Source organism: Manis javanica, chromosome 1, assembly GCF_040802235.1.
Source record: "Manis javanica isolate MJ-LG chromosome 1, MJ_LKY, whole genome shotgun sequence".
Taxonomy (NCBI): domain Eukaryota; kingdom Metazoa; phylum Chordata; class Mammalia; order Pholidota; family Manidae; genus Manis; species Manis javanica.
In genome coordinates this window covers 218,683,103-218,709,358 of record NC_133156.1, presented here as the reverse complement: position 1 = coordinate 218,709,358, position 26,256 = coordinate 218,683,103, and the positions used below count along the sequence as shown (strand labels likewise).

Below are 26,256 nucleotides of genomic sequence, written 5' to 3'. Positions count from 1 at the left end.
TAGCATATTTAAAATCTGCATTCTCCAGGTAGGTGTCAGTTTGACTCAAATCTAAATATAGAATATCTCATATTCTAACTTTAGAGCCAAACACATTTAGCAGGATCTAGGAACCATTAAATGTTCTCTTCTAATATCATATATACTGTTTTAACAGGCTGGGCTGCTCCACATTATTTAGGAGCTTTTATTACAAAACAGTATAAACCAGAAAGCTATAGATGAGCATGTGTGGGTCATGCTATAGCAAACCATCTACTAAAAGTTAGCTTTAAAGCTTTTCTCTTAGATGAATGGTTTGTACCCCTGTATCTTGGTCTGTCTTAGATTTAGACATCAAAAAAAAGGTGCATCATTCAATTTGAGTAAAAGTTCAGGGGAAGGAAAGGTGAAGGGTTTCTATTTGTTACATGCCACTATGTGCTAAATAACATATAAGGGACTTTATATATATATATATATAATTAAAATATCACAGCTTCATATCATAAGATAACCCAATTGTTAAGGAATATGGAGTTCAAGAATATTAAGTACTTTGCCTTGTTGTGCATAGATATTGTGGGGTAGAAATAAATTTTGAAACCAGGTGTCTGGCTCCAGAGTTAAGTCACAAGAAAAACTTCATAAAAGTGAAAATTTTGCTTTTTGAAAGATAGGTAAAAGAGTAAAAAATCTAGTCACAGACTGAGAAAAAAAATGCCAAATACCTATCAGACAAAGGGCGTCTGTTCAGAACATGTAAGGAATTCTTACAACTCAAAATTAAATAACTCATATAAAATGGGAGATATGAACATACATTTCACAAAATAAGATATATGAATGGCCAACAAGCCCATGAAAAGATCATCAAAAGCACCAGTCTTCAGAGAAATGAAAATCAAAACCACCATAAATTACCACTTTGCAACTCAGGAAAGTATCTGGAGAGGGGAACACATGCTTTGAGCTTTCCATCTCCCCTCCTGTGAGTGAGCACAAGCTCCCCATCAGGGCATGGCTGCCTGTGCCTGCTCCCCAGTACCATCAGCTGATGCCTTTTTCCTTAGGTCCAGGTTTTAGAGCTTCTTTCTGCAGTAGGGTCTATGATACTACAGAGTGCAAACTGAATAAGGGTTTTTTTTTTTCACTAGGGTTCGTTTTTAGCTGTTAAGGAAATGATTCCCTAAAGCAAAGGATTTTAGAATTAACATAAATTTAGAGATGATGTAATTCCTCTCAATTTAGTATAGGAATCATCTCTTTGAATCTTTTTAGAAAATTGTTTATTAAATCATAGTTTTACTCAAAATACAAAAATCTCATGTTTCCTACTATGCTTTTAGTGGAATCGTTGTATTTAGCCTTCAATTTCCTTAACCGTAAAGTAGCAGTAAAAGTAGTACTGCTTGAGTTCACATTCAAGGTGATAGTATAGGAGGATCCTGAACTCACCTATCCCCATGGACACACCAAATCTACAGCTATGAACAGAACAGTTTTCTCATAAGAAACCCCCAAACTAGTTGATTGACTGCTTGCACATTAGGCAAATGGGGAAAAAAAGACAGCATTGAAACAGGAGAAGCAGAACCACAATCTTGCCATAAATCCTATCACTGGCATGACAACCCACAATTAGGTGGGGTCTGACAGCTCCAGGCTTTTCCCTGAGGAGTTTGAACCCCACATCCAACACCCCTATTTTAACATCTACACCTGAGAGGTGAGTCCTCCAAAACATCTGTCTTTAAAAGCCAATAGGACTTGCATCCACAAGACTCACAGGCTATTGTGAACTGAGAAACAGTTCTTAAAGGGCTTGTGTAGACTCACCTGGCTATGCCCCAGGCCCAGCATGGAGCTGGCTGACTGAAAAGCACCCAGTTTTTTAGTGAAAAACTCATTAACTTACCTTCATAGCTGTGGCCTGAGGGGTAGGCTTCTAATTAAACACACATTTAGTACCTGACTACAATATTCTTCAGAGACTGGGGGGCCAGTGGGTACCATCTTTGTGCTTTCCCTCTGCCCCTGACTCTGGTGTCTCTGAGGAAGCTTGTATACACATCTGACATTCTGGCTTTTGTGGCTGCCACTTAGAGGACGTATCCCTTGATAGCCTGTCTCTGGTGCCCAGCAGGGCTTGTGTTCACAGGGTCAGCAGGATGATAGCAAAAAAGAAGCAATTCTTAACTGTTATCACTCCAGCTCTCCATACAGAGGGAGCAGACAGAAACAACCATCTCCCAATCTACCCCTAAAAGAGGTGTATTTGTATACTTCTAAAGCTGTTGCCTGAGGATCTGACTTCTAGTCAGCCTGACTCTAGGTGTTGACTGAGATCCTCCCCTTTGGGACACTGACAGGTCTTGACACATGCTCAACTATTGGAAGTCACTAGAAATAAAATAGGTTACTTGGACAATCACAAAGGTTTGAGAGACAGCCAAGAGCTGGGGGAGGGTTGAATGATAAGGTTCGTCTCCTAAACAATGCTACTCCTTCAAGACTGAGACAGGTGGCTGTTTTATCAAATGCATAGAAACCAACACAGAGATTCAAGGAAAATGAAGAAAAAGAGAAATATGTTCCAAATGAAAGGACAAGATAAAAACCTCAGAAAAATGACTCAGTGAAAAAGAGATATGTGATTTACCTCGTAAAGAGTTCAACATATAACAGTCATAAAGATGCTCACTGAACTCAAGAGAACACTGAATGAACATAGAAGTTCAATAACGAGAAAATATAAGAAAGTACCAGATAGAATTCACAGCTATGAGGAATAAAAGAACTGAAAAATACAATAGAAGAGGTTCAACAGCAAGTTATATAAAGTGAAAGAAAGGATCCGTGAACTTGAAAACAGGTTAGGGGAACTAATACAATCAGAGCAGCAAAAAGAGAAAATGAAAAAGAGTGAAGATAACTTACATGACAGTCTCAGATAGACCAGCATTTGCAATATAAGGGTCCTAGAGGAAGACAAAAAACGAGCTGAAAACTTTCCCAACCTAGGGAAGGACACAGACGTCCAGATCCAGAAAGCCCAGAGATTCCAAGTAAGATAAGTCCTATACCAAGAAACATGATAATTAAAGTGTCAAAAGATGGAGTAAATCTTAAAAGAAGCAAGAGAAAAACAAGTGGTTCCATAGAAGGGAACCCCTATAAGACTATTTACCAGACATTTCAGCAGAAACTGCAGACTAGAAGGGAGTGGGATGATATATTCAAAGTTCTGAAAGAAAAAAAAACCCTGCCATTCAAGAATACCTATGAAAATTGTCCTTCAGAAGTGAAGGAGAGATAAAGATCTTTTTAGACTAGCAAAAGCTAGAGGAAGTCATCATCATTAGATAGGCCTTACAAGAAGTGATAAAGGAGCCACTTTAAGCTGAAAAGAAAGGGTGCTTATTAGTAACAAGAAAAAATGAAAGTATAAATCTCATTGGTAAAGGTAAATATATAGTAATATTCACAATAATCTAATATTGTTAAAGGAGGTAATTTCATTACTTATAAAGCTAGTTTGAAGACTAAAAGAAAAATGTAGTAAAAATAACTATAAAGTTTATTAAGGGTAGACACAAGACAGAATGATGTAACAGTGACCTCAAAAACAAAATGTGATGGAGTAAAAATGTAGAACTGTAAGTTGTTTATGGAAGCCTCAAGGTAATCACAAAGCAAAAACTTGTGGTAGATACAGTAAAGATAACAAGAAAGAAATCCAAACATACCACTACAAAAAAAATCATCAGATCACAAAGGAAGAGAACAAAAGAACAAAGGAGTGCTCACTTTGGCAGCACATATACTAAAAAATTGGAGCAATACAGAGATTAGCATGGCCCCTGCACAAAGATGATATGCAAATTCATGAAGTGTTCCATATTAAAAAAAAAAAAAGAACAAAGGAATTACAAAACAACCAGAAAACACTTAACAAATGGCAGTAAGTGCATACCTATCCACAATTACTTTTTAAGTGTGAATGAACTAACTCTCCAATCAAAAAACAGAATGACCAAATGGATAAAAAACAAGACCTATCTATATGCTACTGCCAAGAGACTCACCTTAGGTGTAACGACATACACAGACTGAAAGTGAGAAGAATGGACAAAGATATTCCATGCACATGGAAACCTAAAGAAAGCTGAGGTCTCTATACTTACATCAGACAAAATAGACTTTAAGACAAAGACTTAATAAAAAGATAGAGAAGATCATTATGTAATGATAGAGGGGTCGATCTGATACAAAAGGATGTAACATTTGTAAGTATTTATTTAGGTGCTCTTAGGTTGGATGCACAAAGTAAATATTAACAGACTTAAAGGGAGAGATAGACAGCAATACAATAATAGTGGCAGACTTTAATACCCCACTTTCATCAATGGATAGATCATCCAGACAGAATATCAATAAGGAAATAGTGGCCTTATCAACATGTTAGACCAGATGGGTTTAACAGACATAACAGAACATTCCATCCAAAAGCAGTAGAATTCACATTTTTCTCAAATGGACATGGAACATTCCCCAGGATACATCATATGTTAGACCACAGAACAAGTCTCAAAAATAAGACTGAAATCATATCAAGCATCTTTTCTGACCACAATGACTTTAAAATAAAACTCAATTACTATAGAAAACTGGAAAATTCACAAATATGTGGAGATGAAACAACATGCTACTGAGTAACCAACTGAGCAAAGAAGGAAATCAAAAGAGAAACCACAGAATATCTTGAGGAAAATGAAAATGGAAATGGAACATACCAAAGTTTATGGGAATCTGCAAAAGCACTTCTAAGAGGGAAATTGATAGCAATAACTGCTTACATCAAGAAATAGAAAGATCTCAAATAACCTAGCTTTACACCTCCATGAACAAATGAAGCCCAAAGTTGGTAGAAGGAGGGAAATAAATATCAGGTAGAAATAAATGAAATAGAGACTAAAAAGACAAAAGAAAAGATCAGTGAAACTAAGGGCTCTTTTAAAAAAAGATCAAATTGGCAAACCTTTAAGCTAGACTCACCATGAAAAACGGGACTCAAGTAAATAAAATTAGAAATGAATGAGAAGTTACAATTGATACCACAGAAATACAAAGGATCACCAGTGACTACCCTGAATAATTATACATTAACAAATTGGACAACATATAAGAAATAGATATAATTCTTAGAAACATATAACCTAGCAAGACTGAATTTTGAAGAAACAGAAAATCTAAACAGACTGATCACTAGTAAGACAATTTCATAAGAAAACTAGCCAAAAAACTAAAATTCAGGGCCAGATGGCTTCATTGGTGAATTCTACCAAACATTTTAAGAAGAATCAATACCAATCCTTTTCAAAAGTCTCTTCCAAAACATAGGAGGGAACACTCACAAAGTTATTTTATGAAGCTAACATTACCCTGATACTAAAACCATACAAGGATACTACAAGAAGAGAAAATTACAGGCCAAATATCCCTGATTAACATGGATGTAAAAATCCTCAACAAAACAGTAGCAAACTGAACTGAAGAATACATTAAAAGAATAAATTATGTATAGAAGTGGCATTTACCATCAGGCTAGTTTAATGTACTGCCTATTTCTCAAAGCATAAATATTCTTCTCTTTGTTATTAGACTTCCCAAGAAGAGCCATGCTTATAAAACAAGCTCCTTTGGCCATTATTTTATCCTTGAATGAGGGCTTTGACCTCTAAATGCCTCAGTTTAGAAATTTAAAAAAAACATTAAAAGGATCATCCACCATGATCAAATTGGATTTGTTCAAGGGATGCAAGGTTCAGCATCTGCAAATCAAACACCACATTAACAAAATCAGGGATGAAAATCATAAGATCATCTCAATAAATGCTAAAAGAGCAATTGGCAAAATTCAATATCTGTGTACCTCAGTATAGTAAAGGTCATATATGAGAGGCCCTCAACTAACATCATACTCAATGGTGAATAGCTGAAAGCTCTTCCTCTAAGACCAGTAGCAAGACAAGGAAGCTCACTTTTGCCACTGTTGGAAATCCTGGCCTCAGCAACTGGGTGGGGACAGCATCCAAATCAGAAAAGAAATAAAACTGGTGCTATTTGCAGATGACATGATATATAGAGAAAACTCTAAAGACTCCACCAGAAAAACCTGTTAGAATAATAAACAAATACAGTAAAATTGCAGGATATAAAATCAATATATAAAAACCTTTTTATTTCTATATACTAATAACTGTCAGAAAGAGAAACTTTTTAAAAACTCTCTTTACAATTCATCAAAGAGAATACCCAGGAATAAATTTAACCAAAGTGGTGAAATAACTGTACACTCAGAACTTGACGATTTGATGAAAGAAATCAAAGACACAAATAAATGGAAACATATTCTATACTCAAGAGATTGGAAGAGCTAATGTTAAGATGTCTGTACTACACAAAGCAATGTATAGAGTCAATGCAATCCCTATCAAAATTCCAATGGCATTTTTCACAGAAATAGAATGAATAATCCTAAAATTTGTATGGAGCCACAGAAGACTCTGAATAGCCAAAGCAATACTGAGAAAGAAGAATAAAGCTGGGGGCATCATGCTTCCTGGTTTCAAACTATATGACAAAGGTATGGTAATCAAAACAGTATGGTATTAGCATAAAAACAGACAGTTAGTTCAGTGGAACAGAATAGAGAGCCAAGAATTAAATCCATGCATACATTGGCAATTAATTTATGACAAAGTAGCCAAGAATGAACAACAGGGAATGGTCCTGGGAAAACTGGACAGCTATATGCCAAAAACCCACTATCTTAACACCATATCCAAGAATTAACTTGGAAATAACAAATATTGGTTAGAATGTTGAGGAAAGGGAATCCTGTGCACTATTTGTGGGAATGTAAATTGGCATAGCCACCATGGAAAATACTATGGAAGTTCCTCAAAAAATCAAAAAAAGAACTACCATATTGGATCCAGCATTTCCACTTCATAGTATTTATCTGAAGGAAAATAAGATGCTTACTCTAAAAGATGCCTGCACCCCATGTTCATTGCAGCAACACAAGCCATACCTCATTTGATTGCATTTCACTTTATTGTGCTTCATAGATACTGCATTTTTTACAAATTGAAGGTTCAAGACTTCAGTAGAAGTAACTGCAGATGTGGTCAAAGTAGCAAAAGAACTAGAATTAGAAGTGAGCCTGAAGATGTGATCAAATTTCTGTAATCTTGTAGTAAAATTTGAATGGATGAGCGGTTGCTTCTTAAGGATGAGCAAAGAAAATGGTTCCTTTAGATGGAATCTACTCCTGGTTGAGATACTGTGAAGACTATTGAAATGACAAGAAGGATTTAAAATATTGCATAAACTTAGTTGATGAAGCAGTGGTAGGGTTTGAGAGGACTGACTCCAGTTTTGAGACTAGTTCTAATGTGGGTAAAATGCTGTCAGACAGCACCAAATGCATCAGTAAAATTATGAAAAGAAGAGTCAGTCAATGCAGCAAACTTAATTGTTGTCTTATTTTAAGAAATTGCCCAGCCACTTCAGCTTCAGCAGCCACCACCCTGATGAGTGAGCAGCCATCAACATCAAGGCAAGACCCTCCACCAGCAAAAAGAGTACTTGGTGAAAGTTCATATGATGGTTAGCATTTTTTAGCAAAAATGTATTTTTTAATAAAGGTATGTACATTATCTTTTAGAAATAATGTTATGAAAAAAAAATAAAGAATGTTATGGCACACTTAATCTACCGTGTAGTATAAATATAACTTTATATGCCATGGGAAACCAAAAAACCATTTGAGTTGCTTTATTGAATGGTGGTCTGAACCCAAACCTGCCCTATCTCCGAGATGTGCCTGCATTTATAATAGATAAGACATGGGAACAACTTGTGTCCACCAATGGATGAATGGATTAAGAAGATGTGTACACATTTGCAATGGAATATTATTCAGTCATAGAAAAGGAAATCCTACCTTTGAGACAACGTGATGGACCTTGAGGGCATTGTGCTAAATTAAAGAAGTCAGAGAAAGACAGTGTATGACCTGACTAATATGTGTGGAGTCTAAAAACAAAGCAACTCACCCAAAAACTGAACAGATATAAGAGAACAACAGATGGTGGTTGACAGCAGCCAGGGATCGGGGGTTGAGTGAAATGGATAAAGGTGATCAAAAGGCACAAAAGACACATTAAATAAACTATGGGGATGTAATGTACAGCATGGTGACTGTTGTCAATAATATTGTGTATTTGTAAGTTGCTGAGAGAGTAGGTAATAAAAGTTCTCATCAGAAAAAAAAATTGTAACTATTTGTGGTGACAGATGTTAACTAGACATTGTGATGATCATTTTGTAATACACATGTGGAATTATTTCTTTGTACACCTGAAACTGTTATAATGTTAAATATCAAGTACATTTGAGTTGGGAAAAAAAAACCCTCTGCCTTATTGGGTAGTTTTGGGGATTAAATTAAATGCCAGTAGAGGGTTATTTGCTGTTGCCCATTGATTCTGTAATTCATCTGGAGCATCTATCCTCATGCTTCTTGCCTTACCAAGATCCAGCTTGGACTTGGATTTCCAATATCTAAGAGACTCATATTCTCTCTCCCTAACCAATCTGATCTTTATTTCCTCCTTATAGTCATTTTGTAATTGAAAACCTGTCTCCTCTCATGTCATGAGCTCCTATTTAAGTATTCATTCATTAGCTTTCCTATTTGCCCATTTTTCCCCCTGTATGAGTTACAAGCTTCTTACAGTGTCTTATTGTAGGTCCTTAAATATTTCCAAACCTAATAGGATGTCATAAAAATGCAAACCATTAACAAAATGAGCTTTTCAAATGATTTTAGTACCTCTGTAGTGAATCATTTACAAAAAATTATTTTTTGTAAAATCACTTACAAAAAATGATTTTAGTACCTCTGTAATGAATTAAGTGCAAAGTAAGTTAAGCAAGGCCCAAGTTTGGCAGCAAACACAAAAACAGAAAAAAGCCCCAAACACCAAACAGAGCATATTTGCAAATGATAGTATTCAAACTGGACTTCACAGGAAGAAATCAAAGAAAAGGAAAAGAGTGGATACATCTTAGTGGTCAGCTATATCCTGCTTCATGCTATGCTAGACTTAGCTTGTTGACTATTTGGAATGACTTTAGGGAGCATTTAATATTTCAGTTTATAATTATTTCCAAATAAATGGGTGTCTACCAAATGTTTGGGATATGATTATCTGGTCTATTTAGTTCATTTACAAATGACTAAAGGAAAATTATATTTTATATCTGTACTTCCTGGTTAGAGAATGAATGAGAGTGGAATTCAAAAGTTCTCTTCCCATGTAAAATATAAAAATTAACAGACTTAAAAGTTCTCTTCTCATATAAAATAAAGAAATTAACAGACGTATAACAGGCTAGGGAAAAAATCATTAAGAGTGTTTATATTCCAGGTCAAGTTGTTCATTTTTGGTAAGTTAAACTATGTAGAACTTGCTAAAATATATGAATTAAGATTTTAACAAAAAAATGTCCTATAGATTTCAGCTCTTTCTAATTGTGTATACACATAGATTTTTATTTTTAGCCAATTGTAACCACTTAGTAACAACTAATGAAATAGTAAACCCAAAGGTGTCATAAAAAATCCATTTGCCTCGTGACTTTGTACCAGAAAATGTGTGCTCCATTTTTGCCTACCCAGCTCATGGCTTCTTGGTTTTTCTGGATCATTAATCAATCACACTGTGGCATAAGACTTTGAGGCTTCTTAGAAAGCATAAAGGGGAATAAATATTAAGAGAGAGTGATTTTTCAAAGTGTCCACATCATGGATTAAGCTAAAAATCACCCTGGCATGACTTTATGTTTTCGAAGTAAAGTGAAATGTATTTCTGCAGTTCTAAAACTGTAACCTAAAGCAATGGTGAACACTAGGAAAATCACAAATTGTGGAATAGATCTGGATTGTTCAGAATGAGATCAGGGAGAAGTCAGAATTAGCAGCATGGGCTCTGATGAGTGTTTTGACCCAGTCTTAGTTTGTTGGAGGCATGCAGGCTGAGTGCACGTTCAGAAGCTTCTGGGGTGGTCTGCTTTAGCCGGATAATTGAAACTGGGTGGGAGGGTGTTTATAACTCAGCCTCCCAGAGTAAAACCTGTCTGCCAAAATATTTAAGAATTTTTGCTCAAATTTGATTTACAGAAATCACTACAATTTTATTTTAAGTACCTTTGGTATTTTATAAACATTTCTTTTCTTAAAGATCATGAATAACCACTCAGTTGAGATCTGTTGTACCCCTTTGCCACTGTATAGTCCACACAGTGGTTGTCACATGTGCCGCTGTGACACATGGAAGTGCCACAGTGCATGGATCACATGATGACTGGAAAGACGACCCACTGTATGTGCCCTCATTTTCCATTTTAGCTGTATTTCATTAAGGTATTTATAAGTATTAGTAAGGTATGAATTTATTTAGAGATGTTGCTCACAGTTTTAAGAATTAATTTATTTAAATCACTTTAATATTTATTTACTATTGTATATTAAACACAAAGAATGGGCATTTTTCTACTTGAGATATGCACAGTTTATAATACCTAATTTTATCTCCTGTGAGAAGGAAAACTCTCCCTCTCCTACCCAGCTTCCTCCTCGTTCAAATGGACATTCATGAAAACTGGAACTATCTTTAAGCCGTGAATGTCTTTGACTCCATCTAGTTTGGTGGAGCCTTTTATTTTAACAAGACTTGATGCTGCACTCCTGCTTCACATCTCAGAGTAAGATGTGTACATTTCTAAACTGGAAAACTCTCTCACAAGATTTGTTATCAGTAACACTCTATTCCTGCTAGTTTCTTTAATACAGCCAAGTCATCAGTTTTGTTACCTACGATAGGAAAGCGTGTCTCGTCACCCAGACTAACAGTGCCCGGGCCTTCTCGTCAGGGAGCTTATTTGAAACTCTGGGACCCTTTCTTCCAAGGGAGATTCTAGTCAAGGATTCCTAGCTACTTAATAACTACACAGTAACTGTTACTCTCATAGCAAACTTCCTTGTGGCCTAGCCACAAGAAATTGATTAGCTTATGACTTCCTATTGTATTTGAATTATCGAAGGTTTCACAGCAACCTTCTTACCAGTGTTCTTGCATTTATTACTCAACACCTAAAGGCCGGAGATAATGCTCACTAATTTTAACATTAAACTTCTGTAATACATACATCCCATGATAGAGGGTGAAAATACCTGATAGTGGTGTTCTGAGTCTCTTGTCAGCCAGTCTCACCAAAGGAACTTGCATGTGAGTGAGAGAGAGAGAGAGAGAGACGGGGTGAGTGAGCAAGAAAGAGAGAGAGAGAGAGAGAGAGAGAGAGAGAGATGGGGTGAGTGAGCAAGAAAGAGAGAGAGAGAGAGAGAGAGAGAGAGAGAGAGAGAGAGAGAGAGTGTGTGTTTAGTTTCTAGGAAGGATTTGCTCCTTAATTAAAGGAAAAGACTTGAAGAGAAGATGCCTCTCCTTCCCTACTTTGGGATGTTGGAAGAGCACATCATACTTGGAGCTGCTGCAAACACTTTGAGTGCAAGAGGTTAGTGGAGTAGCATAAGAGCCTGGCTTCTGAACCAACCTTGGGGCCAGACTTCATTTTATGGGAGAAACATAAACCCAGATGCTTATGTGACTTTAAGATTGGTATTCTGCTATTTATAGCCAAAAGCCCCCAAATATAACTTGCTTTCCCCATTTCTTCAAGCTATAAAGAAAAGTATCCAATGATTGATTTACTCATTCAGCAGCTTTTTAAAAATGCTTATCATGAATCAAGATTTTTATGAAAACTGTCAAATGACAGAGTATAGTAAACATATTTTAGTTCTGTGGCTAGATATTACACACGCACAGATCCATATTTCTGTATTTTCAGATCCATAACAGATCAGTTGCATTTCAGGATTTCTACAGCTAGTTGAACATAAATTCTTGTAATTGTTGATTTTGTAGTTTCAATTGCTAAAGTTGGTTGGCTGAGATGAGTTTTGATCATTTTTTTTTTCAGGGGGAGGGAGGGAAACCCATTGGGAACAAAAGGTTCGTTTCAGTTTAGTCATGTGCCAGGCAGTATACAAGGATTAGACAGACTTCTAGGATTACATTGAGAATGTAGTTTTTTAGGACCGCACTGAGATCTAAGTAATTTAAATGACATTTTGTGTTAAGCTGACTTCTCAACAAAGCTCAAGCCCTGAGCTGTGTGGATGTATAGTTTCTTTGGTGGGGAGAAATGGCTGGCTTTAAGGTTATCCAGTCAGTGACTTACTTAAGTTAATACGATTGGTTGCCTGAATTAGATATCTGATTGGTGTGTGCCATCTCTAATACGTCAGTCAGATTTGCATTGTTTCAGGCTGGTAGGCATCCAAATGTGAGCTATGAAGCATATTTTGACTCTAGGCCTTTCAGTACCCTCAGTTCTACTGAAAATAAGGAATTCCTTTGCCTAAATTAATAAGTAGGTTCTAAAAATTATCTAGGTGGAATGCTTTTGTAACAGGGTGATTTTAGGTGAAAGTAGTAAAAGAATTTGTAGGCAGCTTAAAGGTTTTTTGTTTGCCTTGTATTTAATGGAGAAGCACAAAATATATCTGACAGTGATCAGGGCCAACTTTGAAAAGGGCACTTTACAATAGTAGCATAAAGATAGGAGAGATGGACCCCTTGTGTTTCAACTTTAATTTCAGTAGATTATTTTGACCCCAGTGCCTTTCACCTGTGGCTAAGTAAGGTATCTTTAAATTGTAATGGTATTTTTAAAGAGAAAGGCAACATTGCAGTACTGGAGAGAAAATGAGTTTTCTCTGGATCCTGTATCTCTCTTAGTCCATGTCTCCTAGTCTTCCTCTCTTCTGTGGCGGTCTGTCCCTTTGTGGTGCTTTTGAAGAGTATTGGTTGGGTGTTTTGTAGCACGTCCCTCTGTGTGAATTTGTGTGTTGTTTTATTTACTATATGTGTCATTAGGGGAGTTAAAAAAATGTGGCTTTTCTTCCTGTTTATTCTTTATCATAAATCTTACAGAAAATATTTTCCTTATTCCTGAAGTCAGATATGTCTGAGTGTTATACCATTGTGTAATGAATACCAGACAAGAACATTTTATGTGGCCAAGAATTTTAAATGTTCTTCCATAATAAAAATAATGCCAAAGCTCTGTTTTAGAAATGTTGTTGCTGATAATCTTCAGTCAAGTAAATGGCATAGTAAGTGAATCCCAAGTAAGAATATTAGGTCTTTGATTTTTAGAATGCAAAGTGGCTGTTTTTAATATACTTTTTAATGAAGCAGAAGTTTGCATCAACAAACAGATGTTCTTAAATACCTTTTTATATGGAATAATTTCAAGTTTATAGAAATATACTAAGATAGTACTGAAGATTTTCCTGTTTTCCTCACCCACCTTCCCCTGATGTTTACCTCTTAGATAGCCATGGGATGTTTGTCAAAACGAGAGAGTAACATGAGTATAATACTATTAGCTGAACTTTACTGAGACTTTATTCAGATTTCACTAGTGTTTCCATTCATGCCCTTTTACTGTTCCAGGATCTAATTGAGGATCCTGTATCTCTCTTAGTCCATGTCTCCTAGTCTTCCTCTCTTCTGTGGCGGTCTGTCCCTTTGTGGTGCTTTTGAAGAGTATCGGTTGGGTGTTTTGTAGCATGTCCCTCTGTGTGAATTTGTGTGTTGTTTTCTCATGATTAGGTGGGAGGTCATGGGCTTTGGGGGGAGCACCACAGAGGTGAGGTGCCATTCTTGTCTCCTCAGGTGGGTTCCTGACAGCAACATGGCTTATCACTGGTGATGTAATCACTTGGTTAATGGGATGTCTGCCAATAACCACCAAGTTACTATTTTTTCTTTTCTCTATGAATTTATTGACTAAGAACAACCCACATACAAGGGAAGGGCTAAGGGGTGGAGGTGGGAATTAAACTTTACCTCCTGGATTGGAAATGATCTACATATTTTATTTGCAGTTCTGTAAAGATCTGTCTTCTCATTTGCTTAATCATTTAGTTACACCAGTATGAACTTGTTAGCATTTGTTTTATTCTTTGGGTATAATCCAGTACTGTCATGCTTTATTTTGTTACTGAAATCATTCCATCACTGGCCAGTAGGAGATTGTGAGACTGGCTCTTGTGTCCTTTTAGGCCTCCTTTTCTTTTTTTTTTTCTTTTAACCACTTTCTTATTTTCTGGTGGTGTGAGATTCTTGTATTTTCGCTGCTCCAACTCTAGATGAGCTCTGGTTCCTCTTAAAAAATAGTATTAGAAACTAAGAGGTGGACACTTACTGTGCTCTGTATTAGTTTGCTGTTACTGCTTGTACCATGAATGGAGTGGCTTAAACAACACACATTTATCATCTCACAGTTCTGGAGGTCAGAGCCTAATGCAAGTCCCACTGGGCTAAAACCAAAGCATTGGTAGGACTGTGTCATTCCTGTACACTCTGTGGAGTTTGTCACCTTGCCCTTATCAGCCGGTTAGACACCCACATTCCTTGGCTCTTGGGTCCCTTCTTCCATCTTTAAAGCCAGCAAAGACTGGTCAAATCCTTCTCACACTGCATTACTCTTCACACTGAATCTTAATGTTTCCCTTTTCCACTTTAAAGGACCCTGTGATCACACTGGGCCCAGCAGGCTAAGCCATGATGGTCTCTTTATCTTAAATTCAGCTGTTTAGCAACCTTAATTCTTCTTTGCCATGTAGCTTATTCACAGTTCTGGGAATTAGGATGTGGACATCTTTTTTGGGGGCATTATTCTGCCTACCACATGCTAGTTGTTGCTGGCCATCTCAGTGTATGTACAGAGCCAGTAATGTACTTAGCTTAGGAATCAGTTTTGCAACAGGAATATGTATCTCAGATGGCAATTATCTATAAAATGGATTAAATGGCAAATCTCACACAGTATGAAAGATAGGTCATACAATACTCTTGAGTCCAGAAATTGTAAGCATGACCAACATGCCTCATCTTGCCAACCAAAGCCATTAGTACACAGGTACTTCTTCTATGTCAAGCAAGAATTTCTACTGAGTGCAAGTAGATACTGTTATCTCCTTGTGAAGTCTAATAAAATTCACAGTAAGGGTGGTTTTATCAATTTTTCTCTATTTTGTGGTTTTTCAAGTTTGAAATTATACTTAGAATTAAGTTTGTTTTAGAATATAAGTTACCTGCTCATAGTTTATACTTTGATTTCTACCTTGTATTTTCAACACAGGCACATTAAAAACCTAATGATATACACATACTACAATAGGATTATTGCAAGAAAAAAATCATAAAATTAATTGTCTCTTCTCAGTGTTTTTAAGAGTCAGAGCCTTCATGGAAGTTAATCATCTTAGAACAGGGATGTAGAGAACATTACTTAATTTAAAGTGTGAGCCAAAGAAGATAGAATTTCTCTAGCTTTGTGTAGCATTTAGCACCCTGACAGAGGTTGAAATTTTGAGAAATATACAAATAAATCCAAAGTAAGGAGATATAGCTATTGTTATGCACAACTGCACCCTAAGTAAATACAGTATTTGCTTGTGATTGTTGTGATAGAAATTTTTATAAAATTTGCATCTATTCAAAATATCACTCATGCTCTTGACAGAAGCCTATGAGTAGCGTTTCCTTGGTTGCATCCACACCCTCTATTCAGGACTGAAAATAGGATGAAGAGAACAGTTTGTCTTTCTCTTCCACATGCTTTTTTATCTGGTGTTGCATTCATAGTTCTGTAATAGATACCATAATGAATTAACAAATACTACATGGACAACAGTGATAAATCAGATTAACCTTTCTTTGTAGTTCAGTTTTTAGAGCACTAGGTGAGTAATGCAGATATTTTATGATTGATTCTCTTAACTATATATGCATCTACATGAAAAGAAAAAATGAAAAGGGGTTTTACTGAAAAAGAATGTATGTTAAAAATACACTCAAATAAATTTTTTTTGTCCTGGACAACTCTAAAACTTGATAAAAGAGAATTTAAGCCAAGATAAACCAGATTCTAAAAATTATGAAATAGCTTTGGACAGTAGAATATGCTCAGAGATTCCTCCTCTCTGCTTTGAGAAAGCAATGCTAATAACTTAAAGGGGTTTCAGAAAGAAGATACTGATAGCAGAGCCATGCCAGCATCCACAGAATCTATCTTTATAAACCTGCCATTCTCCCAGCCCTTGTCTGAGAAATTCAGGAGACAGATGGAATGTCCTCCAATGGAAAAGTATGAAAAAGACAAGGCATATAGACTGATTCCAAATGCCACGATCAGAGGCACTGTCACTTACCAGCCCATACAAGTATGGAATGGATGTCATAAAATGCATGTCTGAGGATCTCTGGAATGTTAAGAAAAATCTGGCTATTACTTTAAACATGAGCAAAATATGTATTGATGGCAACAAAATGGGAAGAAAAACAAGATGTTCCTGTGATTTCTATGAAAAGAAAAACAAGCTAATGAGGGTAAAAAGTATTCAAAAGCACTAATGAGGTATAAATGGAATGTGAGAAGGAAAAGGCACAAAGAATAATAATTGCATCTTCAGAGGAGCTGAGGTCCAAGAGGCTGACTGATTCAGCCATTTTATTTCCCTCTCTGGGATTTCGGAAAAATACAGAAGTTTTATGGCACAGCCCTCAACAGATCTTGTTACTGCTCCCTTCCCCCAAGGGAGCAACAGATATTGAAGTGGAGAAATACATTCTGCTTACCAGTATTGTTCAGTCTAGAACATTCTTTACAAAGATGAAGACAATACAGAATTAACATTTGATGAAAGCACACAGCGTCAAAGACAGTCTAGTAATAAAAATCGGAAAGTGTAACCTCTGAGAAATAGATAATTCTCTGAGAAGAATTTTAACTATTAACAATATGCTTAGAGAGATTCATACATGTGGCAGAGACGCTGTTCAGTACACTGATTAAGAACATCTGCCTTTGGAGCCAGATTGCCTACATTTGAAACATGGCTTTACCACTTCCTAGTTCTTTGAGTCTCAATGTGCCTGTTTCCTCACCTATAAAAGAGGGATAACAATTTAGCTAATTCATAGGATTGTCTTGAGAATGAATTGAACTAATTAATAAAAAATGCTTAGAGCAATACTGGGCACATAGTAACTATTCAATAAAAATTTTAATTAAAATTATTCCTCTTTGTATTTATTATAACTTAATTTTTTTTGCTATTTGCCCATAAAAATTGGCTGCTATGAAAAGAACTAATTGAAAATGTTGAAAATTAGAGATGATTCCTGGTATGAACTCAATTAGTAGACAAGATACAGCTGAAGATCAAATTAGTGAGTTGGATGATCAAGTCAAGCAGTTTTCCTTGAACATGACATCATATGAAAGGAGAGAAAAGGTATAAAAGAACAGACCCAGAAGTTTTAATATCTACCTAATGGAAGTTCTGAGAGAATGAAGAGAGTAGAGAGGAGAAAAAGATATATTTTCTTAAATAATGAAAGAAATATTCCCAGTGCTAAAGGAAGACTCATAGTGGAAGAATATACCAACTGCTGAACAGGATTAATGGGAAAAGTTCCATACTAGACTCATATTGGTGAAAATTTCATAAAACCAAAGATGAAGAGAAAATCATTAATGTTGCTGGAGGAAAAATAATTAGATTAATCTACACAAAATAAGACTGGCATCAGACTTATTAGCTATATTAGATTATAGAAGACCATGGAAAATAGGTTTGAAATTCTGAGGGGAAAATGATTTGGAATCTTGAGTTCTGTTTTTTAGCCAAACTTGCCTCCAAGATTGAGGACAAATACATTTAAGGAATGTGAAGACTCAAGTATTTTTTGAAAGACATTCCTTCAGGAAGACTAACGGAAGGACATAGGATACAAGAAACAACGATAAGAAAGAAGCCAGCGATCTTAAAAGTCCTCATTCTAAATAATTAAAAATATTTCTGTGAAGCATAAGGAATGTGCTAGTAATGATAATAGCAATTCTGGGGAACTATTAGATGACTTTTCTACAGATCTTGGAAGAGGGAGAAGTGGAAAGCATACTTTTTTATTAAGAGGCAATTATTGCTTAACACAATGTTGATAGAATTGTATGGGCTTCAATGTCAAAAATGGAAAGGTAAAAAATTTTCAGGATGACCATTAAAAGAACAAAATAGGGTATACAATTTCCAAACCCACTAGAGTAGGGGTTGGCAAATAATTTCTGTAAAGGACTAGGCAGTGAATATTGAGGGCTTTATGGGCACTACTGCATCTGTCGTACCTATCCCACTGTGCCGCTGCAGTGCAAAGGCGGTAGGAGACAACATACATAAACAAACAGGTGTGGCTGGGTTCTGGTCAAACTTTGTTTATAAACATGTAAGATTTAAATTTTACTTAATTTTCCCATACTACAAATAATCTTAACTTGTGGACCATACAGTGGGCTGAATTCAGTCCATAGTTTGCTGACCTCTGCATTAGAGAACAAAACCAGGGACAAAGAAAACAATAATTTCAACATAAGGACGAAAGAGGGAGAAGAGTAGAGAAAGACAGGCAAGAAACCATAAAGAATTATAACCAACAGGGGACAAAAGATGTCAGAAGAAGAAAACAGTTCCCCTAATAAATGTGAATGGAGTAAAGTTTTCTAGTGAAGACAGATTCTCAGATTGGGTATATCCTAAGTGATGGTAGGGTACTAGATCATGGTATAACTTTATTATACACAGTGCTACTTAAGCTGTGATTCATTTAACAGTGCCAGTTAGCAAACTTACTAGTCTTCCATGAGATGAGTGCAGAAGTGGAGCAGTTGGAAATTTCTATAGTATTATGATACTGTCATAACTTAAATGTGACATTTTTCTAATTCATTTTATTGTATTTTAGAAAATTATCAGTAATGGTTTGGAAATTAAAAACAAAACTGGCTTAACAAGCACTATTAGAGAATGCATGCTGGTATTAAAAAATGAACTAGATCCATATGTATAGAAATATTAAATGAAAACAGCAAATCATAGGATAGTATAAAAGGTATGATTTAATGTGTTTTTTTAAAACACCAATCGTATATGTAATGGATACTTAAAAAGTGGAACAGTTCACGAATTGTTATCTGTGATTATGAAGAAGAGATTATGATTGGTGGGATAAGGTTGAAGGATGTGGTAATAAAGGAGTATTGTCATGTTTTAGTCTATTTTCACATTGTTCAAATTTTATAGCAATATGTTTTCATTTTTGTGCAATGCTTTTAAAATATTTTATAATTTAAATTAATGATCTCTTGGTCTTTTCAATAAATGGTGTTAGTCAATTGAATATCCTTATGGAAAACAAGGACCTTTAGCCTCTGCCCCACACATTATATAAAAATTGATTTGAGACGGTTCATAAACCAAAATGTAGAAGTTAAAAATACAGTAAAGCCTCTATAAGAATACATGGAATGTCTTAATGGCTTTGGAGTAGGCACAGATTTCTTAAATAGAACACAGAAATCACTAAGCACAATGGAAAAGATTTATAAACTGGGCTTCATTAATATATTAGATGTTAGATTCATAACAAGACATCACTAAGAGAGAGAAAAGGCAAGCTACAGATTGAGAGAAAATATTTGGTGTATTGTATGTGTGAAAACTAGAATTATAGATATTTTCTGTGTGCGTATGTTGTGTTTGTGTTCATCTGATGTATGCTACAAAGTTAATTTAAGAAATGGGCAAAAAGTTTGAAGAGGCACTTCACAGAGAAGATATCCAGATGACCAATATGCTTAATAAAGGTTCTCACCGTCATTAATCGTAAGGGAAATTCACATTAAAACTGCTATACCTGGACCAGAGTGGCTCAGATTAAAAGGACTCACAGACCTAGTGTTGGTGAGGTTGTAGATACGGCAGTTAGAACTCTCATCTATTGCTGATGGGAGTGTCAGTGGTAGGATCACTTTGAAAACCATGCTGTCTAGTAAAGCTGTACGTACATAAATCCTATGATCCAGCAGCTCCACTCCTATGCTCATTTCAACAAAAGACAGGTACAAGAATATCTGTGTTAACTTTATTCCTAATAGCCACAAAATCTTCTCACCAAAGATACAAGTTGTGGCACATTCATATAATTGGCTACTCCACAGCAGTGCAGAGAAGGAAATAACTGCTGCACATAACAACGTGGATCAATCTCATTGACACAATATTGAGCAAAAGGAGCCAAAGACAACAGAACGCCTACTGTGTAATTTCATTTGTATGATTTACAGTGAAAGAGGTCAGAATAATAGTGTCTTTTTTGGTGGATACTGACTGGCGGGGGGTGGCGGGCACATGGGAGCATTCTGGGATCCTGAAATGTCCAATACCTTTATCTGATGAATCGTGGCCACACAGATATATGTGCATTAAGTTCTACACCTACATACTTAATATCTGCATACTTTGCTGTAAGTTATGCTGCAGTAAAAATGTTAAAAAAAACATAACTCATTTTTACCCTCTGATTTGAAATTCTGTCATTATCATATACCAGATTCTTAATATACCCAAGAGCCTTTTTCTAGGTCTTGGATTCTTCTCCATTTGTGTGTTTTTGCAGGTGTATACTGATTAAATCATTGATGCTTCATGGTACATTTAATGTTTGATGGTATGAGTCTTCAGTACTTATTCTTCAATTCCAAAATTATCTTGGGTATTCTCACCTCTTTATTATTATTATAGATAATCCAAACAGCTAACCATCCTAGTTCTCATACACCCTTATAAATTGGGATTTTTATTGTAATTGCCTAAAATTAATGAATTATGAACTTGGAAATCATTGGCATGTGGGTTGAGTTCAGAAACACTGTGTGTCTCTCCATTTCTTCCCAGTTGTGTGGTTGTCTTCATGTGGCTCCTGCAGGTTGTTTATTTCTATTTCTGCATATTTTTGTTTTGCTGTTGTGAATGGGAGCTTTCTTTGTTAAATTTTTATGTCCCTTGATATATTATCTTTGGTACTGTAACTTGTTAATCATAGTAATGATAATAGCTGTTATGTATTGAATATTCCATGTTAAATAATCTTATTCTTACAACAACCCCTAACAGGTAAGTACTATTATAGCATTATGCTCATTTTTACATTTGGGGTCAGTGAGGGATAACGGCTTAAGGCTGAACAGCTGGTTTGTGGTGGAGCTATGATTCTCATCCAAGCAATCCCACTCCAGAGCTACACTGCCTGCTCACACTGCACTGTGGCCCCTGGTGTCCTTAGGTGACAGAGGAGAAGTATGTGGGAGGGGGCACATGGTAGGACCAACTTAGTACTAATGGATATGACTGGCAATCTACTAATGTAGGTCATTTGGTATATGCTTTTTATATTTGTAGAATACGGTATTTTAGTTTGGACTTAATCAAACAAAATAAAGTTCTACAGTTTTTTAAATCATTAACAAATGATTTAGTGATAATTCTATATATTCTCAGGATACTACTGTATTTGCCAAGAGATGCCAGCTGTTGTTTTAGTTGTGTCCTTTGCAAGGAGCTACCACTCATCCCCTCTAGCTTGCAAGAATGCAAGGGTGTTGGAAAGATAAATATGGCAGTAAGGGAGATGGACTCTTGTGGATATCCAAGAACTGACTCCACAGACTGACCGGCACTCGAGGAGACTAAAACTATCTTTTGTTCTGGATTAAAATCATTTTCAGGCACCTCAGCAACAAGAGTTTTTTAAAGATCTTCACTATAGTATGCTATCTTTATCTTGCCTTGACTGCTGCTATCATAGTAGATCTGCTTTTACATCTGTCCATTTGCCTTTATACTGCAACTGATTTTCTCCATGGTCCCAGGTAAAATCCCTAAGAGAAAATATCTGGTTGACCAAGGTATTTCTGTGTTTGGATCAAGTGTTTCATGCTTCATAGATGATGAACAACCTATGTATTGGCTGTCTTGAGTCAGGTATTCACCGAGCAGTTCTAGACATTTCTGGCTGGGGGGGACGGCCATCTGGGTAAAAGGTGGCTCCTCTAGGGCTGCTCTTCAGTAGCAAGGTTGATTTGCCCCCAAGAAAGGGACTGTGATCACAGTGTACACTCTGATCAACATGTTTCATAGCTAGTATGCATTTTCTCTTTTAAGTAAACTGTAGAGGAGAAGGGTTAGCATTGGAGAGAGCAGTTGAGTTTAGAGACTGAGTAGGGAAGAAAGAAAAATTGCATGGAGAGTGCTTATATACATGACCCGAAAACAGTCCTTTGCTTACTGCTTTGGAAGCCTGGCCACACAAAGCTGTGTATCTCCTGTAGGCAAGTTAGTTAAAATGTCTGTTTAGTTAGGATGTTAAAACTTTGGATAAGTTACTGATAAATATTTGGGAAGTTTTCTTTCTTTGATATTTCAATAGCTAGGTTTGGCTTGAATAAAGGTTTCTGGGAATTTTACAAACCCCAGAATTTAGCAAACTCCTTTAAGAATACTCTCTGGCATATGTATTATTTAACCCAAGATCAGTGCTGAATTTAAGGTAAACCATGACATGATTTTTATGATAGTAAATAATTTGTAGTAAAACAAAAAAACTGAAATATTCAATAATGTGGATATTGGCAATAAAGTTGTATGTAAATACTTGTTAAATTGATTCCAGGTTGGGCCATGCAGGCTGCTGCCTACATCTTCATTCACAGAAAATGGAAGGATGACAAGGGCCATTTTGAAGACATGATTGATTATTTTTGTGATATTCGTGAGCCACTTCAACTCCTCATATTCCCAGAAGGAACTGATCTCACAGGTAAGGTAGCCTGGGTTTGGATAACTGAATTTTAAAACATGAAGGAACTTAGAAATCATCTAGTCTAAACTTCTTATTCCACAAATGAAATAACTGAACACCAAAAAGATTAATGGCCCACCCCCAAGGTCACTCAGTTAATCAGCAGCTCATCAGAACCCAGAACTCGTGGTGTCCAGCCCATGAATTAATGATGGGCAACACCAAGAGGTCATTATTATTCATATTTGTCATCCTAGAGCTTTGTATTTTAATTCACAGTTTATATTTTAAATATGAGCCTTTTACTTTTATATAATTTATTTTTTATTTTTGAGAGGGCATCTCTCATATTTATTGATCAAATGGTTGTTAACAACAATAAAATTCTGTATAGGGGGGTCAATGCTCAATGCACAATCATTAATCCATCTCAAGCCTAATTCTCGTCAGTCTCCAATCTTCTGAAGCATAACGAACAAGTTCTTACATGGTGAACGAATTCTTACATAGTGAATAAATTGTTACATGGTGAACAGTACAAGGGCAGTCATCACAGAAACTTTCGGTTTTGATCACGCATTATGAACTATAAACAATCAGGTCAAATATGAATATTCGTTTGATTTTTATACTTGATTTATATGTGGATCCCACATTTCTCCCTTTGTTATTATTATTATTATTTTTAATAAAATGCTGAAGTGGTAGGTAGATGCAAGATAAAGGTAGAAAACATAGTTTAGTGCTGTAAGAGGGCAAATGTAGATGATCAGGTGTGCGCCTATGGACTAAGTATTAATCCAGGCTAGACAAGGGCAGCAGAACATCCACGGATGAAGAAGATTTCTCTCAAAACAGGGGGGGTGAGGTTCTAAGCTTCACCTCTGTTGATCCCCAATTTCTCACCTGATGGCCCCCCTGCAACTGTGCCTGTCTTAGGTTGTTCCTCCCTTGAAGAATCTTACCCGTCTCTGGCTAACCAGTCATCTTCCGGGGCCATACAGGGAAATGTAAAGTTGGTAAGTGAGAGAGAAGCCATATTGTTTGAAAAGGTTAGCTTTTTACTTCTTTGCAGATTTATGTCCTGTGGCTTCTATGCCCAGCACTTGTCTCGAGGTATCTTTACCACCTGGAGGAATTATGATACTCGGTAAATTCGATATGAGGCACGAATTCTATTTAAGGGTTGTAATTAGGAAGGAAGAAGAAAAGCTATAGATGTAGCATATGAAGGAAACATGGGAGGATTGATTATTTCTTTGACATATCTTCTTGTAGAGTACCTTAAGCATGTATAGGTTTTAAACTACTAACTAACTTGTGCTCACATATTAACATAATAGGAATACGGTGACATAAACAAAGCAAATCTATAATTACCACCCATCTCCAGTGAAGCCAAGAAAACCATTTAGGTACCTTAGGCATTTGTGAAAATTTGTCTATGATATGATGGATATTGTCCAACTGTACTTGAACAGTCTGAGAGAAATCAGACAAATTAAAGCAGCCCATTTCTGGGATCTGTTCACATCCCATATTTTCTTTTAACCGTAGATAGTCTATAGTCATAAGATTTTGGAGCGCTACAACTTGCACCCCTCCCAACTCCTGGTTGAGTTCCAACAGTACAGATCCGGTCAAATTCGTTGTCTCACTGTATGCACATGCCAGCCTAGACATCTCCCTCCTCATTCCTATGGCAAGTCTAGGAGACGGTGGGGTGGATGCAGCCACAACCGCAGCATCGTCCGGATCCCTGTGGAGGCTTTTTGATGATCATCCCCCGGCACAAGTCCTCCAGAGAGTGCTGATGCCGGAAGCTCCTCCTCATATCGTATCTTAGTTCATTTTCTGGGTATCCAAGCTAGGCCTTGATCTTCTGCATAGAAACAAACAGACCCTTTGCCCACACGTTGACATGCCCTCTATACCACTGTGTAGAACTCATTGGAGGTCAGCACACAGGAACTGCCTTTTTTTTTTTTTTTTATTAAGAGAAAGGAATATTATCAGAAAAGAGTACCTCCATAGCTGATCATCTGACACCCTTTAAGTGATCAACATTAAGGATATTTAAAGCATGCGTTGATCTTTGATTTACCAATAGTTTTATCCTATCAAGGAGCAATCCCCCTTTTCTTTCTTTCTTTTTTTTTTTTTTTAATCTTTAATCTGCACTTACATGAAGAATACTATATTTACTATGCTCTCCCCTATATCAGGTCCCCCCTAAAAACCGCATTACGGTTACTGTCCGTCAGCTTAGCAAAGTGTTGTAGAATCACTACTTGTCCTCTCTGTGTTGTACAGCCCACCCTCCCCTTTCTCCCTCCCCCCCATGCATGCTAATCTTAATACCCCCCTTCTTCTTCCCACCCTTAGCCCTCCCTGCCCACCCATCCTCCCCAGTTCCTTTCCCTTTGGTACCTGTTAGTCCATTTTTGGGTTCTGTAATTCTGCTGCTGTTTTGTTCCTTCAGTTTTTCCTTTGTTCTTATACTCCACAGATGAGTGAAATCATTTGGTATTTCTCTTTCTCCGCTTGGCTTATTTCACTGAGCATAATACTCTCCAGCTCCATCCATGTTGCTGCAAATGGTTGGATTTGCCCTCTTCTTATAGCTGAGTAGTATTCCATTGTGTATATGTACCACATCTTCTTTATCCATTCATCTACCGATGGACATTTAGGTTGCTTCCAATTCTTGGCTATTGTAAATAGTGCTGCGATAAACATAGGGGTGCATCTGTCTTTCTCAAACTTGATTGCTGCATTCTTAGGGTAAATTCCTAGGAGTGGAATTCCTGGGTCAAATGGTAGGTCTGTTTTGAGCATTTTGATGAACCTCCATACTGCTTTCCACAACGGTTGAACTAATTTACATTCCCACCAGCAGTGTAGGAGGGTTCCCCTTTCTCCACAGCCTCACCAACATTTGTTATTGTTTGTCTTTTGGATGGCGGCTATCCTTATTGGTGTGAGGTGATACCTCATTGTAGTTTTAATTTGCATTTCTCTGATAATTAGCGATGTGGAGCATGTTTTCATGTGTCTGTTGGCCATCTGTATTTCTTTTTTGGAGAACTGTCTGTTCAGTTCCTCTGCCCATTTTTTAATTGGGTTATTTGTTTTTTGTTTGTTGAGGCATGTGAGCTCTTTATATATTCTGGACGTCAAGCCTTTATCAGATCTGTCATTTTCAAATATATTCTCCCATACTGTAGGGTTCCTTTTTGTTCTATTGATGGTGTCTTTCGCTGTACAGAAGCTTCTCAGCTTAATGTAGTCCCACTTGTTTATTTTTGCTGTTGTTTTCCTTGCCCGGGGAGATATGTTCAAGAAGAGGTCACTCATGTTTATGTCTAAG

The 26,256-nt window shown here is 36.5% G+C and overlaps 1 protein-coding gene and 1 non-coding gene across 3 annotated transcripts in view; both read left to right on the top strand.

Moving 5' to 3' along the window:
• Positions 1 to 26,256, top strand: part of LCLAT1 (lysocardiolipin acyltransferase 1) — a 259,254-nt gene that overhangs the window by 160,200 nt on the left and 72,798 nt on the right. For both annotated transcript variants that reach the window (XM_073214747.1, XM_073214754.1), the window contains exon 4: positions 22,758 to 22,904. In XM_073214747.1, the coding sequence (XP_073070848.1) occupies positions 22,758 to 22,904 (147 nt within the window). The remainder of the gene's footprint in view (positions 1 to 22,757; positions 22,905 to 26,256) is intronic.
• Positions 3,782 to 3,887, top strand: LOC118970745 (U6 spliceosomal RNA). The gene has a single exon (XR_005058833.2). It is a non-coding gene; the product is annotated as a U6 spliceosomal RNA (small nuclear RNA).